The 17,719-nt window shown below is 37.1% G+C and overlaps 1 protein-coding gene across 4 annotated transcripts in view; it reads left to right on the top strand.

The window, feature by feature from the left end:
* Positions 1–1,469: 1,469 nt before the first annotated feature.
* The window catches only part of Caf1-55 (chromatin assembly factor 1 p55 subunit), a 29,458-nt gene continuing 13,208 nt past the window's right edge, over positions 1,470–17,719 (top strand). For 3 of the 4 annotated variants that reach the window (XM_067115435.1, XM_067115454.1, XM_067115462.1), the window contains exons 1-6: positions 5,332–5,464; positions 14,224–14,371; positions 15,838–15,983; positions 16,315–16,519; positions 16,895–17,072; positions 17,196–17,390. In XM_067115435.1, coding sequence (XP_066971536.1) covers positions 5,440–5,464; positions 14,224–14,371; positions 15,838–15,983; positions 16,315–16,519; positions 16,895–17,072; positions 17,196–17,390 — 897 coding nt within the window. In that variant the 5' untranslated portion in view covers positions 5,332–5,439. Of the gene's footprint in view, positions 1,657–5,331; positions 5,465–14,223; positions 14,372–15,837; positions 15,984–16,314; positions 16,520–16,894; positions 17,073–17,195; positions 17,391–17,719 lie in introns of those variants that run through there. The other variant, XM_067115443.1, reaches the window with a different exon arrangement.

The raw sequence follows: 17,719 nt of genomic DNA on the forward strand, positions 1-17,719 counted from the left end.
TATAAATATAAATATAAATATAAATATATATATATATATTATATATATATATATATATATATATATATATATATACATACATATATTAATTCTAAAAGCATATGCAATTCCTCTAAAAAAGTCGATTATAACTGTAAATTTTCTCAATCGTCTCGGGGATAGGCTGCTTTTTTTTCCGGACAGTTCATTAAAATTCTCAACATCTGTGTTGATGTCACAGGTGTCCAGTTTATTGAACACATCATTTTTCTAAAATGGACAAAAGAAAGCCATAATTTTCAGTAATGGGGTAAAATTTATTTGTATGTTTACAAATACTTTGTACACATTTGTTATTTCTATGCGTATAAGTATACATCATCATATTTGCTATTATGAGTTGTGATTATGTGATTACGAAACGAATGATTGGCAATAATAATTTTGAACATAATGAAAGACTAATCTGCCAAAAATTCTTTTAATTTTACAATTATGATTTTTTAAAGAATGAAGCTGGGTAATCCTTAGACTGTTAACTGAAAGGATTCGTTGAAAGCATTTATTTTCATCCTGGCATAGAGAAAAAAATAAGAAACTGAAAATGAACGGAGTGCTTGGGTAACCATAAACATGGCCTGGAAAATCCTCAGAAAAACTAGAAGGTGCATTAGTATAAATGCTCAGTTTTAAAAGTTTTATTCACCAACTGTATTGCTAATAATGCCGAGCCAGTGCTAGGGTCGGTTTTAAACCTGTTTTTTATCCCCGTCTCAGACGGTTTTTTTTTTTTTTTGGTCCACAAATACTTCATAAAAAAAAACATTCTGTTTGGAGCCACATTAAACTTTTTCGGTGAGCTGTATGAAAATAATATATCTTAAAACCTTAACTGTAATCAGACAAAGTGATTGGCAGCAATTCTGATCGATAGTTTGCTACCATTTCAGTAACAAATTTTAAAGGTAAAGCAATAAATCTGTGAAAGTTATCAAGGATGCCGATTAGAGCGCATGAATTAGCCAACAGTCTGAGCTGCATACAGCTGTACGTGACGCATTTACATAACATTATTCTCGCTGTATAAGTATCTTTATATACATTTATTCTGGGCTGAAATTTGTGTCTAGCTGTATAAATGCACTTAGTTTATATTTATGTATCATAGTTGTAGGAGGTTTCAGTAAAATGGATTCCACTTTCTCACTAAACGGTGTTATAGACTATATAAGTGAATTTCAACAAGGCAGCTTTCTCAAAAGTATAATTATAAAGTGTCGAAGGTGGAAAACGAAACACAAAATGAAGCAGTGGGATAAAGTGGATTGTAAACCATCAATAGTCGCTTCACAAATCAGATTGTTAAAACTCGCTTGCCATTAAAAACTACAGGCTAAGCAATGATGTGGTGGTGCTCAAATGAAATAATAGCAAATGATTTCTTTCTCCCATCTCTAATAATTTTTTCCCATTTCCTTCACATAATCTAGGCTCAGCTAAAGCCTTTCCCACCCAACACTAAAGGGGGGAGGGGTTAAGGATAATCTTTGATTAGTCGAGGGAAGAATGGTTATGAGACTAGCAACCACTTTGCAGCAGACTGGTGTAAGCAGCTATGGGTCCCAGTGAGGCCAGAGTAATCGACAATGAAGAATATTGTAGCCGAACATTACTAAGGTAAGCATATTCGTGAGTTTACATACTCGAGCACGTGTGACCCTCTCATTAATGACACCCTGGTTACTTACGGTAATTTGTAACATCTGTGTTCACACAGGTATATTTTGAGCACCGAACTGATTGAATGAATAAACCGGATCTATTCGGTATTTGTTAATTAGGTTTCGGATATGATGCTGATGATGAAAATCCCAAAGAATCACCTTTGACTAACTTCGCGTTAGTAAGTATTAAAATATGTCAGCATATGGTCATTGGTGGTCACTAAGGAAGGAAAATATTGTAAGTAAAAAATACGCATAATAATTCTGTATATTAAGCTTAGGACCTTGGTTGCTCAGTCTAGGTAAATGGAATGATTTAGGTGAATGTTAACGTTTACGCAGGAATTATGTAATCGATGAAGGTGAGGAGAAAATTAGCTTAGTAATCTGAGTCCACTGTTCCTTCTTTCTTTATTGATAATCTTCTGTCTGTATCTTCTTCAGTACCTGTTTCAACAGATGGTTTAATTCTTATTTCTCTTCTGCCTTAGTAGCTTGGCTTTATAGGCTAAGTTTCACGAGTCATCATTCATTCATTCTCTCTCTGCACTATGAAAAGTGTATTATTATTATTAAAAAGATGAACCCCCTCGTATAGAATAAGCCTAAAGGGGCCACTGACTTGGAATTAAGCTTCCAAAGAATATAGTGTTCACATGAAATGAGTTACAGAAGATAATACGAAATGCTGAAAGAAGAGGAATACTTAAGTACAAGGTGAATTGTTTTAGGGTAGTAATGTATCAAAGATTCAAGCTGATTATTCTCATATAAAAACTCTACCTGGTCTAAGGGGCATTTTCAGAAAAAAAGATACTCTCCTCCTTTCATAGTAGGCTATAACAAAGTGGGCTCCGCAGGCTGTTTAATTCCTGACTCTCCAAATCTTTTATTTGGAAATTTTAGGGTAAGCAAGGTTATGTACTGATCTGTTTTCTTCAATTCTTTACAGAGAATACATGTTAAGTGTTGTCTACTTCGGCTCCCCTTAAGTTCACCTACAGGTCCAGCATAATGAGCCTGGCTTTCATTGTAATGCCAGTTTAGCTATGCTTCAAGTTCTGTAATGAAATGGTTCCTGTTGAAAGTTTCTATAAATCTTCGCTTCTTCATTTATTCCTCATCTCGTCCAAGGTCTTTTCAATCTCCTAATTATCCTTCTTCTTGAATTTACTTTTTCAATGCTATTTTGTCGTATCCATAGTCGACAGGATCAAAACAGGAGCATTCGTCTTCTTTCTTATCATATTACGCGATTTCAACCATACATTATTTCCTCTGTTTCTCCTTAAGTCATTGTTTCTTAATGTATGGACAATCCACCCTGACTTGTGTTCTTTCTAATCTTTCTCTTACTCATAATGTTTCTCGAGTTTTAGTCTTGATTCCGTACTTAGGTAACAGTTAAAGTAGTGACTACCATTTCACATTTTATTATCCTCTGCATTGATTATTAATGTGTCATTTGAATCCATTTACTTTATGTAAATTTCCTGACCCTTTACTAAAAAAGTTTTCAAGGAAATCATTAAGGACTCTTGATAAGCCATCTGTTTGTCTGCCGACAAGAGAGATGAGAGAGATTTTTGACGATGTGAATGTATTTTCTATTTTTCCCATTAGTTTCAATTTCATCTTCAAGATTCCCGTGCTGGCACAAGGCCAGCTTTCAAATAACAGCAATATGTTTATCAAGCTTTTTTAAATAAACCAGTTAACAGACTAATAATAAAATTCGCTCAAAATAACTCGATGTGACCCAGGAATATTTAAGGACCAACCGACCCAAGATGACGACCCAATGGTTGACCCTTCGCCGCCTAATGTTTCCCGCCGTTCCTATTTTGGAACTTAGTCCGACCCTCGAGTGACAGTTTTTCCGGGCCCTAAACCTTTCAGAGCTTTGTAGATGCCCAGTATTTCGTGTACGGCTGACCAACGATTATTTTGCCACGTAATTTTTATCTTGCCTCTTAGCTGGTCCAAATCAGCCGCCGTATTATCAGCCCACAGCCGGCCAAATAAAATCATGGACTTTCACTTCATAATCTCCCGACATCTTTGAGCGTCTGTGAGAATTAGTGCCGACTTTACTTTTTCGCCCCTCAGAGCCCTCAACCAACTACAATTGTCGCCATGCAGTTTCCGATGGAATACCTCGCATGTGGGGATTATGTTCACCCGTTGGATTGTTCTGCAAACAATTGACGTTACACACGGGAAAATGACGGATAAAGCCTTAGCAGCCAAAAGGTCTCTTCCAAAATATATTCGTTGTTCGTCGATCGTTTTATCAGGTCGAGAGGACAATTCTGTGCGAATATTGTCTTCTTTCTCTGAGGAACGCGATTTCAAGTTACAATATTTCATCTGTTTATAATAAGTTTATGTTTAATGTATGACAATCCTACTACTTGTTGACGTCAGTTCAATCATGTACTAAATTTTGGCTTGGACTTTGGTCCCTGGCTTATGTTTCTGTTTGTAACGATGGTTATGCCCTCCATTTCACCTAGATTATGCTGTTGCATTGATCCATTAATGTGTCTTGAATCTCATGCAATTGGCCATATGTAGAATAACGTCCACTGATGTGTTTCATCACCGTACGTTAATCATGTCTCTTGATACCGTTTGTCTGCCGACAAACAAAGGCGTCGAAATAGCCGTTTTACCTGTCTGTGTATACGCAGCCTTAACATTACCCGCTCGCACGCGTCAATAACATCTTGGCCCTGATTCTGTGTATTTATCTGAGTCGGCTTGCAATTCTTACTGTCAGCCATTAGGTTAACCGTTCCCAGCAGGTAAGGGTCTTTTCAATCTCTAATTATCTACTTCTTGAATTTACTTTTTCAAGGCTGATTTTATCGTTTATAGGTGATCTTAGTTTGTATTCAGGCCAATAATTACGGAACTGCATAATTTCGATATGGAAATGAGGCCCGGGTTATCAGATTCTCAGAGTTGGCTGGAAATTGTATGTTCTTTATTATCTAAGTTTATCATTGATAGCCCTGAGTTTTAGTCTTGATGTACAGTTAACGGGTGAGTGTACAAGACGGACACTGTGGAAAGGTTCATTTTTAATCCGCTGCCGAAGTTAGGTTAGGTAAAAAAGAAGAAATCTAAAGGACCTGTCGCGGTGAGAGAGATTTTGACGATGTGTGATGATTTTCTATGTTTTCCCATTAGTTTCTTTTCATTAATGTTATTGTGCTAATATTTTGTCGTAGCTTTCCAAATAACACTGTAATTCAACCTTTTTTTTAAATAGAGGTTAACAGACTAATAATAAAATTCCCGAAAATTCTCGGAGAGCCCCCATTTAAAACCTCCATCAGCGTTTCAATGGTTTTTCTTGCAATAATCTTGCGCCCCAGCTAAACCCTAAAAAGTGACCAGTTTTTTCCTCCTAAAGTTTTACTGGCTTTTGTAGATGTTCCAGTATTTCATTGTACGGCTTTTTATTGTGATTATTTTGCTCCTTGTATAATTTTATCTTGTTAGGTAATTAAGAGTATTGCTGGTCTTCAAAAGGAAAATATGGACTTTTTTACTTCATAATCTCTGACATCTTTGTAAAAAGCGTCTGTGAATTAATTGAGAAGACTTTACTTTTCGTCAGAGGCTCAAAGGGAGGACAGTGCGCATGCTCAGATGGAACCTTCCCGCCATATGATCGTAAATTTCACCGGGTTGGATTGTTTGCAAAGTTGTCTGATTTCCCGGGAAAATGACGGATAAAGAAGCAGCCAAAGGTAAAATATATTCGTTGAAGTCGGATTTTATTTGTAGATGATAATTCTGTGCGAATATTGAAGGGTACTTGAGGAATATAGAAGTTGTAATATGTCACTGTGTATAATAAGTTTATGTTGGCTGGGGTTGCCAAATAACTTGATAGTCAAACGTCGATTCAAATAAATTAAAACATGGACAATAGCCTGAAAAAGTAGCTTGATAACGATTTTTTATGCCCTGCTTTACAGCTAGATTGTTGACGTTATTTTTACAACAATTACAGCTTTTTCCACATTCGTTTGGTGGAACAACTCCCCAGATCGTGACTCAACAAACAAATTTAAATAGGTATGGCAACGTCAATACACAGCTAACGTTTCAAATAAATTTACGCTCTTTGGTTGTATTAGTCAGTCGGCTGGTTTAACCTGATGAGGTTACTGGCCAAACCTTCATTAAGCTACCCGCTGCTTTCTGACCCTCTTAGGCTGATGACAGTATCGTTTTTATGGGTCTTAGTTTTGTGTTGGCCATGTTTCATATGAACATCGAATGGTGAGGCTCTTAGTCAGATATCCGGAGCATTGCAAAAATGCGCCAGTAGGCTAAGTTGAAGGCAGTTCATCTCAGAACAGTGTACAACGACAGACATTGGAAGGCCTTATCACTCTCCATTTAGGATAATAATGTTTCTTATAAACACTAAAATTGATGATTTTTGGCATCTTAAAGAATTTAAAGTAATATTTTCTCACTGAATGGGAAAAACTGTAATCTGACCAGTGACTCATGCCGAAGGTAGATCTAGCGGCATTCAGCGGAGAAGCCCCCACCTACCTGTTTAGTGTCTGGAATTGACAGTCTGACCCCTAAAAAACCAACAGCTAAAACAAAAAAAAAAAAATGTAAATTTTCATTAGCTATGGGGCAGGTGGTGGACGCGGCGGAACAGTATTTATTAAAAATCCAAAATCAATACAGTTTAGATTCAATACCGTCTTTCGTTCTTGTAAAACAATGAAATAACATTACATTTGTCAGTGGCCTATAAAGTCTGGCTCAGTGATGCCGCGGCCGATGTCACCGGTAAAAGTAGCCCAATTTTAGGTACTGGGCCTGCAGTGGCGGCACCATTTCTGGAGGTGCTGGCAAGCAGAGTCATGAAAGTATTTTATGCTGGTGGGGTAAAAGATATTGTAAAAGTAGCGACGCTAGTTCCGTTTCACTTTGTTTGGTTTCATGTACAGCCCTCCACGTGGATAACTCCCTCTGGCGGGGCCCATGTACGTTTTCAAAATAAGGTGCCTCTTATATTTTATAATTGTCTTTCAGTGTTTTCTCGTCAGTATTGTAGCTCCTGCAGAATAGAGTCTTTAGTTTCCTTTTAAATTTGCATTCTTCTAGTATGCATTTCACTTCAGGCAGTATTTTGTTGTATAGTCTTGGTTTGCAGTGTACAAATATTCTCTCGCCTGACTTACAATTTGTTCTAGGGTCAAATACCCTATGTGCCTCACTTGCATGTCTGATTACAATATTCATTTTGGGTTTAAAGAAGCTTAAGCAGTTTCTCAGATATGTTGGTTCATCATATTTTAATACTTTAAAGACTGTAAGTAGTATTTTCTTTTGGAGCGCCTACAGTTTGGTTGGCCAAGGCTGTCGTCTGCCAGTTTTCTGGGTTGGGACCCACCACCAGGTGGCAGCAGGTTCGACTAGGAAACTGTGGATAAATCTAACAAGATAGCGGTCGGAAGCCAATGTTTACCATCATTTCATAAACAGACCTAACCCCTTCCCATGGTGCCAGAGTCTAACCTAACCTAACATGGGGTGAAACAACCTGGCTTGGGGAGCCTTCTCTCCCCAAAGCCAGCTAATACAATTCAACAAAAAATGCAAGGTCTGACTTAGCAGAGCAGAACCGACCTAATCTTACACAAGATGGCGTGCCCTGACCTGTCCAGGGGGGACCCAGACAGCCAGTAAAATGCATAACCGTAAATTGATGATAAATCACACGTACCTTAGTCGAAGTCGGAATCGTCAGAAAATTTGGGCGGCTCGATTCTTCTTCACTTTTGGGCTGGGATGGCTGGTTTTAGCGTAATCTGGACGAATGGAACAGGCGGAACAGGGACGCGTGTAATTGACGAATCGGTTTGTATGGCGACGTCTCGGGATTGTCGGGTTTCAGCGAAATTAGGCCGCATCTTGGTGGATGTTGAATTGACTCTACTTAAAGGATATGTATGTTTAATTCCAAAAAGGCTTTGAAAGGGCAATCAACATTTGAAAGGTAGCGTTTCTTAATACAATACATCGAAAAATAAGAATTGTACAAATTTTTTACTGTACCGCTTTTAGGCAAACGTTACGCTTCAACACCCACCAAGTAGATTCTATTGTGTTTATGTGTATGCTTGTGTCGTCTGGATCAGCAAAGTGTAATGAGTGATTGTTACGGTGTGTTTTGAAATGTTGGTTCAAAGTGTGGTATGATTTCCAAGAGTCCGAAATTGCAATGGAGTCAGTGTCTATTAAAATTGGGAGGAGTGTTTCCGTAGTTCTGTCGGCAACAACGAAAAAGCGTGTCCTTTGTTTCTGGTCAATCCAACGAGAACCCAACAACCGTGACACGTCTACCCTTGTGAAATTTTCGCTTTCAATTTGGATTCGTCAGTTTCCGGCGTGTCCTGGGCCACCCGATTTTCTGGTTGTCCTGCAAAATGTCTATACAAACTTCCGGCGAAAGTGTACCAGTCACTATGGTGTTAGGTGACCCGATTTTCAGTCATCTGCTTGTATTTCTAGGGAAGTTCGTGATCCAGCCGTGAATGAAATTAAAATGGTCCCCAAATGAAAGGTGTGAGCGGGAGAAGAATGAGCCACTCCGAATGGATGTGTGTTTAATGCAGTGGCGTGCATTACAACGCCACTGGAAACTGTCGCCATGCTTGACCAGTCCAGCAGTTCCTTCTTTGCAGTGGCCACAAACACCACTGAAATCACCAATAAGGCCACTCTTCAGTAAAAACATGATTAATGATCGTTCGTCATTGCACAGCACTGCTAGATCGAGTATTGTCACAGGATTTGCATGTGGGAGGGATGCGCAGACGGGACGGATGACATCTTGGCAAACTGGCAAGAGACTGGGTCAGATCTTGGGGCACATGGGGTAGCGAGCAGGGTCGGGTCGCGGAACTACTTACCTTGGCAGAGTGATTGTAGTCCGGGCAGAAGGTGTTACGCGGCCTGGCCAGCTACACTGTAAACAACCCTTTCTTTTCTATTCTAGCTTTAATGGGAGCCAATGTAACCCAGTTAGTGCTGGGTTTATTCTATCATAGGCACGTAGCCCTCTTATTAACCTGGCGGCTCTATTTTATACTCCTTGCAATTTTCTTAGTAAGTAGTTAGGGAGATCATAGTATATAACGTTGCAGTAAAAGTTAAGCATACCTTAGTTCAACCAGACCACTGAGATGATTAACAGCTCTCCTAGGGTTGGCCCTAAGGATTATATTTATTTTACATGGCTAAGAACCAATTGGTTACCTAGCAACGGGACCTACAGCTTATTGTGGAATCCGGACCACATTATAATGAGAAATGAATTTCTATCATAAGAAAATAAATTTCTCTAATTCTTCGTGCTTGATTGGAGAATCGAGCCTTGGGCTACTTGACCTCAGTTTGACTACATTAAGCTTCAATTTCTTCCACGCCGCCATCCATTTTGGATATCTTTCATTGTGCATCAAATTTTTACTAATGGGTGTCTTCTGCTGTTTTGACAGGAAAATAAATGAAGTACCATCAGCATACAGTTTATACTTAACCTTGTGCTTGTTGTTGTCGATAATTCATTGTTTAAATGTCAAGTAACTTGATGGACCCCAGAATACTGGCTTGGGGGCCACTCCTTTTTTATTGAGCCTTTCTTTTCTGATTCACATTTGATATAGTCCTGCAGTCCTGTCTAAGTGGGTAACTGTACAGTTTGTGTACGTCATCTTTGATGCCTACTGCTCTCAGGTCTTGAAGCAGTAGATTGTGGTCAACTGTATCAAATGCTGCACTTAGGTAAAGCATAACCAGGATGCCACATTTTCAATTTGCAATAATTTCCACCATATTTATAATTGCACAGTGTAGTCTCTTTAGTGGTTTATTCTGCATGCTGACTGATCATCAGGTATAATTTTGAGGAGTTTCAAGTATTTCCATGTTTGTTTGTGAACTTCCATTTCTATAAGTTTAGATAAGTATGATAGATTCAATGTTGGTCTGTAGAAGCTTAGATTTTCTATATCACCTTTTCCTTTATAGGCCGGCTTTACACAAGCAAGCTTTTCACCATTTGGGAAAGATCTCCGTGCTAGACTCATGTTGACAATATCAAAATATAGCTCCCACAACTGATCAAAGTTTTTTGCCTCTTTTAAATCATTTACGGGAAATGGGTCATTTTCACAAGTGTTTTTTATTTTTCTCATTGTTTTATGAAAGTCATTCATGTTCAGTTCTTTAGACTTACAGAATTTGCTATTTCTCATTGCAATCACTGGGAGATCAGGAGGGATCTCCTTATCTAAACTGACAGATTCTTGCAATTTTTTCTTCAAAGTACTGTAGTTCACAAGGTTATCAGCCAGGTTTTTGTAGTCACTAGTTACATCGGGTAGAACTTTTTCTTTCTTAGAGTCCCAATATTCCGGCTAAATTGTCAAGGATTTTGGGGATTTTTCTCTACATCAAACATTTTGATATAGTTTTAGTCGTTGTAATGATTTCTAGCTGTTTTATACAGTGACCAGTTTTCACTCCTTGATTCTTTCGATCTTTAACATAGATCTTCCATTTTTCTTTAATTTTTCTTATCTTCACGTAATTCACTGTTAAACCATTTGGCATTTTCTTTAACTATTATTTGCCTTGTTACCTCTTGACGTTTATCGTTGTAGCTTGACGCCAATATATTTTTGCTATATAATGTAAAGCAGCTTACACGTACTTGGTTGTCTATCAAGGTATTCCTCAAATTACACCAGCACTCCTGGCTTGTTTCTCTTATTTTCTTTATGCTCTCAACAAAAAATTCGTCAGCTTTAGAGTTGGTTTTGTTTCTGTAAGTGATAGTTTTTTTTGTGTAACCTTTCCAGATATATAGTTTTTTCATTGTATAACCATTCCAGATATACTAAATGCAACTACGTAGTTTATGTATTGGAGATATCATGCTTTCAGGCTCAACTTGTACATCACCACAATCTCATAGTTTTTGTTTTGTATCACTAGGTCAATGGTTGTTGTTGTTGTTGTTGTGGTTCCCCAGACTTGTTATAGCCTGCACCGCGCAAGAAGGACACCACGTTCTGAATAACTGTGTGGTGGATGTCAGTTTTTCTGAGATGTATTGTGTGGGGACTAACTTCAGAGTGGACATATGTCTGTTTGGGTGTTGCGGTGTTTGTAGGTGTTTAGTGATTTGGTGATACAGCGGTTGATAGGTGTAATCCAATCTTGAGAGCTGTGTTTCTGGTACTGCTTATTGGGGGGGTCATTGTTGTTGGGAAGGCAATCAGGTCAATGGTATGGTTCAATAATGATCACAACATTTACAAATGGCTTAAGTATAAAATATTTGTCATCAGCTCCAGATGTAGGCTGAAGTCACCAAATCGTTATATTTTTATCAGCTAACAGATTCATCTAGGAATGATCTCTTACTTCTGCTTGGTGGTTTATAGACTGTTATGATTATTATGTGCTTGATTGTGTGTAATTTTGGTGTTGATGTATTCAAATGTATTGAACACATTTTGGTTCGTTATAGATACTCTGTACGCTTTTCTGACAAGATTCCGACTCCACCACCGTTTTTTTTGTCTCGGTACATGGTAAAACTTGTGACACCCTGGCGTCATTGCGTTTATTTTAGAATAACCACTTTCATTATTCCTTAGCCAAGTCTCCGTTAGCATGCATATATGTAGATTGTGATCATTTATAAGATTTCTAATAGTGTTAATTTTATTTACTATGGACTGTATGTTTATTAAATTGCATAGAAGACTATTAGTCAAAGCCATAGTCCGTATTATTTTTTACTTTTGACACATTCTTTATATACTGTGCACGTATTTCCACCGTATATATGTTTTATGTTTAGTATCACTATGGCCTTTCTTTACACAATTTTTACGCTTGAAAATGGTGCTGGCACATTCATTTGATTTGTGATTTTCACCACCAAGCTTGGTCATTTCTACAATTTGTTGTGCAATGACCAAATTCCTGACATTTATAGCATTGATGGGGCGTGTAACAGTCGTACACTTTGCAACAGCTATACAGTGTACACAATTTGTCACCTTTCTCATAGATAGCCTTTCGTATTTGTGGTGTGCATTTGATGGTATAGTGTTTATATTATCGAAGCAGCACGTAAAGATGGAACACACTAAATAAAGTACTAGAGAAAGATGAGTCAACCCAAATTGAGAGTGAGTCAGCAACCTGCGGACATTGCTCTGTGAAATGTGTGTCGTGCGGTTTCATTATGAATGTTAGGGCATCGAGGTCAGATACACACCCATACTTTGTAGTGATAACATATTGTACATCTGTAACTGCAAGAGGCCTGAACAAAGAACACAAAAAAAACTCGAAGATGAACTTAAAGAAATAAAAGAAAGCACAGATATTAAGAAAGTTGACTCATGATTTGGCATAGAAAACTAGTGGCATGACGATCAATATAGGTGAAATGCAAAACAAATTAAAATGTTGATAAAGATGTAAAGACCATGACAAACATGGACAAAACTTATGCTGAATCACTAAAGACAAAAAAAAAAGTGCTTCTGATCAAATCTACAAACAAAGAGAGCACAGCAGCTAATGAAAAGCGACATAATTATAAGTAAAATAACGGCACCAGTTGAACAGGCTTAAACAACAAGAGATGGACACTATTTGTAAGATTTCCAGACATGAAAAATTTAGAAAAGGCAAAAATGAAGATTCAGAATATTAACAGTATATCAGTAAACAAGAAGGGTAAACTTAAACCAAAAATAATAGTAGTCTATGTCCCGAAGGATGAAGATGACATTGTTGATAACATTGTGATGAAAAATCCATGGATAGGTAGCCTCATTTCTGAAAATGACGACCTGAAAATTGTAAAGGAAATGATAGCCAAAGATGATAAATATAAACACTACATCGTCAAATGCACACTACAAATACGAAAGGCTATCTATGATAGAAGTGACAAATTGTGTACACTGTATAGCCGTTGCAAAGTATTCGACTGTTACATGCCCTATCAATGCTATAAATGTCTGGAATTTGGTCACAGCGCAGCAGATTGTAAAAATGACCAAGCTTGCCCTAGATGTGGTGAAAATCACAAATCAAATGAATGTGCTAGCACCATCTTCGTGTAAAAATTTCATAAAGAAAGGTCATAGTGATACTAAACATAAAACATGATGGCAAGAAGTGCACAGTATATAAAGAGTATGTGTCAAAGGTGAAAAATAATAAGGGTCATGGCTTTGACTAATACAGTAATCTATGCAATTTAATTAGAAGAAAGCAAATAAAAAAAAAAAAACTAAAGACTCTCCAATCCTGCAGGAGCTACGATACTGACGAGAAAACAACGAAAGACAATATAAAATATAAGAAGCGCCTTATTTTGAAAACCCACAAGGGCACACCAGAGAGGGAATTATCCCTGTGGAGGGCTGTACATAAAACCAAACAGTGAAATGCTTACTAGGCCTACAGTATCCCTGACCTCCAAATTTTATAAGTATACACAGTATTTTTGCCAGAGGTATAGCTTATTTGGTAAAAGTGTAGAAGAGTTGCTCATGTATCCGTCTGTGGATTGCAGTTTGCTGAAAAGCATTCCAAAGACGTAGCTTAACCTATGTCAGCGGACATGCATCCTAACATAGCCTTCCCTTTGTAACCTGTCCTGGGTTGCTGTTCCCTGACCTGGTCAGGGGGTTGGTAGAATGCAAAGTAAAGGGTTGTGACTTACTTTTGTCAGTTACGGGGACGCCCCCCAGCTAAGTTTAGATATGTCGTCCAGGGTAAGGTTAGGTTTTTTAAGTCTCATATTCCTTCTGAAATGCTTACTAGGCTAAGGTAGCCTTGACCCTTCACTCTCTATTTGTTCCCAGGAGGCCAGAGTGCTTGAAAAGCATGACCTCTGATACACCAGCTGCTGTATTTTCAGTATCCCATTTACTTTCATAGAGTAAACATGGAAGGTTAAGTTACCCAAGCATCAACTGGGTAAAATTGCAGACTACTATTGTGGGCCTTTGGCTTGCCAACTAGTGGTTTATGTGCAAACTGCTCTGTGTTTTGTACCAGTCCCTTTGGGGTGAATGTAAAAACATACAGGATGGTAAACATCATAAATAAGATATTAATGAAAGCAAAAGACTTGATATATTTGTCAGAGACTGGTGGAATTAGGTCACTGTAGCAGTCTGCGGTGTAACCCAGAAGTGGTAAATTAGAAAAAAATATGGCCATGGTTTTTTTTTTATATATATATCAATCTGTTTATATAAAATGAATGATTTTAAAAAATTGCAAGTGTAGACAGCCAATATCTAGTTTACGCGATAATAATGAAATGCTTGGTCTGTTGCAAACTCTCACATAAAGCTAGTATAGTTTGCATTGTGGTGCAAAATATGTATTTGAGAAAGTTGCTAATGTTGCAATTTTTTTTTTCCAGACACCTTTGATGATGCTGTCGAAGAGAGGGTCATTAATGAAGAGTATAAAATATGGAAGAAGAATACGCCATTTTTGTATGACCTTGTAATGACTCATGCTCTCGAGTGGCCGTCACTAACAGCCCAGTGGCTACCAGATGTGACCAGGTATTATATGCAAACTGCAGTAATCACAATAGCTAAAATATAGTTTGTTTACTACTAGAACTACAGCGAAAGTAGTTTGTTTACTAATAAGGGTGTGATATGAACTATCTTGTGAGAGGAGAGATGCAAATATGAACTAATGATATTTGGTGCATTATGTTTGTCATTGCCAGAACAATCCATCCTGATTGGCATCGAAATTCAAATTTATTGTTGTATCTAGTTAACTTTTCTTTCACCCGTTGCTTTCCCCTAAGTAAAATGTCATGGGAATCTTTTAATAACAGTGTATCATTGATAAAGATGACAATACTTCTACAAGAGTGCCATGATCTGGGGGTACTTGACCTTTTTAACCATTTAATATGTATATAGTATATATATAGGGTGCCAGTTTTACCTGCGCCATTTAGTATGTAAATATGTGGAGAGCTAAGGTTTTGACACTGGCGTCAAGTACGTACATATGAGATTCCTTTTTCTTGCTTTCCTTCCAAGGTCATTCTGCTTAAACATGGATTATTTCGGTCTTGGGCAATTGTGGGGATCTTCATTTTCCTCATCTAATGCATCATGTAGTTTATAAAAATGAATTAAGTTTAAGAGTAAATAAGCAAAAACTGAAGATTCAGTAACTAAACAGTAGTACTATTATTCTTGGTAATTGTCAGTCAGTTTCATTTACATGTGTATGTTTATTTAAAAAAAAAAAGGACAGTACATGCATACGAAACATGAGCAGTATAATAATTCAAATAAACGTTATAAGAAGAAGAAACCAATTCAAAATAAATGTAATCCGACTCAAATGTTCACGAAATGTAGAGCAGTTTCCCTTTTGTATGTTTATACTTGTTGCTGACAGTCTGAGTACCCAAGTTTTTGCTGGGTGAGGTCTTGCCCAACTAGTTGGGCCGATGAAATTTCTACCATAGGTATCTGTTAAAAGAGTTAATTACAGTATTCTGTTTTTTGTATTCTGTTTACAGTATTCTGTTTTTTTGTATTCTGTGTACTGTTGAAGTACGTAGTCTTAATAATTTCCTCAGTTCCACTTCTGGATTGCAGGCAGTATAGAATTTATTATAATTACAATATGGTTAATATTTGCATTGTTCATCAGTGTTCAGTGTGTGCTTAAGAGCGTCATTTGCCAACCTAACAATTTAGTGAATACTGTAATGATTAAAGGTTAAATTTCTTTAATCCATCATCATGTAATTTACTTTTTAACCCCAAAACTATGTAAGAAAATAACTATTTCACAGTTTAAATTTGCAACATTGCAAGAATTGAAGTGATAGTGTGATTGTCTGCTCCAGCAAATTAACTTACTGATATTCATAGGAAGCTGCAGTGCTCTTTTAGAGTATTTTATGAGTTTCTTTAATCTTATCTTTAGCAGTTATGTTTTTATTAGTAGAATGTTTTACAAAGGTCTTCAGAGTAATTTATCTTCATGTCAGGCCAGAGGGGAAAGATTACAGTGTCCATCGTTTGATCTTGGGAACTCATACTAGCGACGAACAAAATCATCTCCTCATTGCATCTGTTCAACTACCAAATGAAGACGCCCAGTTTGATGCTTCACATTACGACAATGAGAAAGGAGGTACTGTATGGTTGTTTTTGCCCTAGGGTTAGCAAAGAATATAGTGGTTAGAATTGTCAGGAGATTTTTTACGCTGCGTTATTTAGATGTATGGTTGTTTTGTTCTTGAATTTTTATTTCTCTTACGAGCTGTTCCTTAAGGTTTCTGCAGTTTAAATGCACTAGCAAATTGATAATTTGTATGAAAGTATTTTGAACAATTTCTGGTCTCTTCAGATTTGTTTGACGGTATATTAATTTGAAAGTAATCGGTAAAATTTGAAACTGCTGTGGAGAATTTGGATGTTCAGTTAATGGGAACATATTCATTAAAAACCAATTTATCTTACAGAATTTGGTGGCTTTGGTTCTGTGAGTGGGAAAATTGAAATTGAAATAAAAATCAACCATGAAGGTGAGGTGAATCGTGCGCGTTATATGCCTCAGAATCCTTGTGTTATTGCCACGAAAACACCCTCAAGTGATGTCCTAGTGTTTGATTACACAAAGCATCCTTCCAAACCAGATCCCTCAGGGGAGTGTCATCCAGATCTAAGGTAAGCATGGTAACTGTATAATTGGCACTTAAATTTTTTATATTTTGTATAGTTGCTGGTGAAGTGAAGAATGCTGTTGGTCGACTGTTTACTAAAATAAGCTTGAAACAGTGTTTGGTAATTAGAGCATTGGCTTTGATTGAGACAAAACATACAAGTCTGAAAGGTGTAAGAGCTTTTGAGATTTGCAGGAGTTTGTTTCATTTAGACCATTCTTATTTTATTAAAACATCTTCAAATACTCTATATAGGAAATTATTTTAGGAGTGGTATCTTGACATCTAGTTGCTTTCTTGGGTTTATAGACTAACCATGTCAAGCTCTAAGGTTCCTGAAATTTTAATTGTACTTGTTCCAATTTTTCTTTTATCTTAGACTTCGTGGACATCAAAAAGAAGGGTATGGTTTGTCATGGAATCCCAATCTTAATGGATATCTCCTTAGTGCTTCTGATGACCACACTATATGCCTTTGGGATATAAATGCTACGCCAAAGGAAAACAGAGTTATTGATGCCAAGACTATTTTCACAGGTCACACAGCCGTAGTTGAGGTATGAATTTTATTTGCCAACAGTTTAGGGCTGAAATACTCAGGTTTAATGAAGTTGCCTTAACATTTTCTTTTGTTTTTACTTCATTTTGAAATATGCTTTGAATTTTTAATTCTTTCAAAGGATGTGGCTTGGCATCTCTTGCACGAATCACTCTTTGGATCTGTGGCAGATGACCAAAAACTGATGATTTGGGATACAAGAAGCAATAATACTAACAAATCATCACACACTGTAGATGCACACACTGCCGAAGTAAACTGTCTTTCTTTCAACCCGTATTCAGAGTTCATCTTGGCAACTGGCAGTGCAGACAAGGTATGTCTTGTTTGGGGATTCTATTGTAAGTCAGCTCTTCGAAGAAGCATTATATTATCAAATGATTGTCTGGTTAAGTTTTTTCTTCATTCTTGCACAAATAGGCATTAAAGGAAATTAAAATGAAATAAGGTATATTTCTTACAATGGGGTTAAGTTCCAAAAAACCCATTGTTTGTTGGAAAAAACGTATCTCAAATATAGCCTAGCCTACACTAGGGTATTCAGTACCATCTATACATATATGGCTGCCTAGCCTACACTATAAAGTATACTCTATACATATACGGTACAGTAATTATTAATATCGGCTGATTCTGGAGGTTCAT

Source organism: Macrobrachium rosenbergii, chromosome 2, assembly GCF_040412425.1.
Source record: "Macrobrachium rosenbergii isolate ZJJX-2024 chromosome 2, ASM4041242v1, whole genome shotgun sequence".
Lineage (NCBI taxonomy): Eukaryota > Metazoa > Arthropoda > Malacostraca > Decapoda > Palaemonidae > Macrobrachium > Macrobrachium rosenbergii.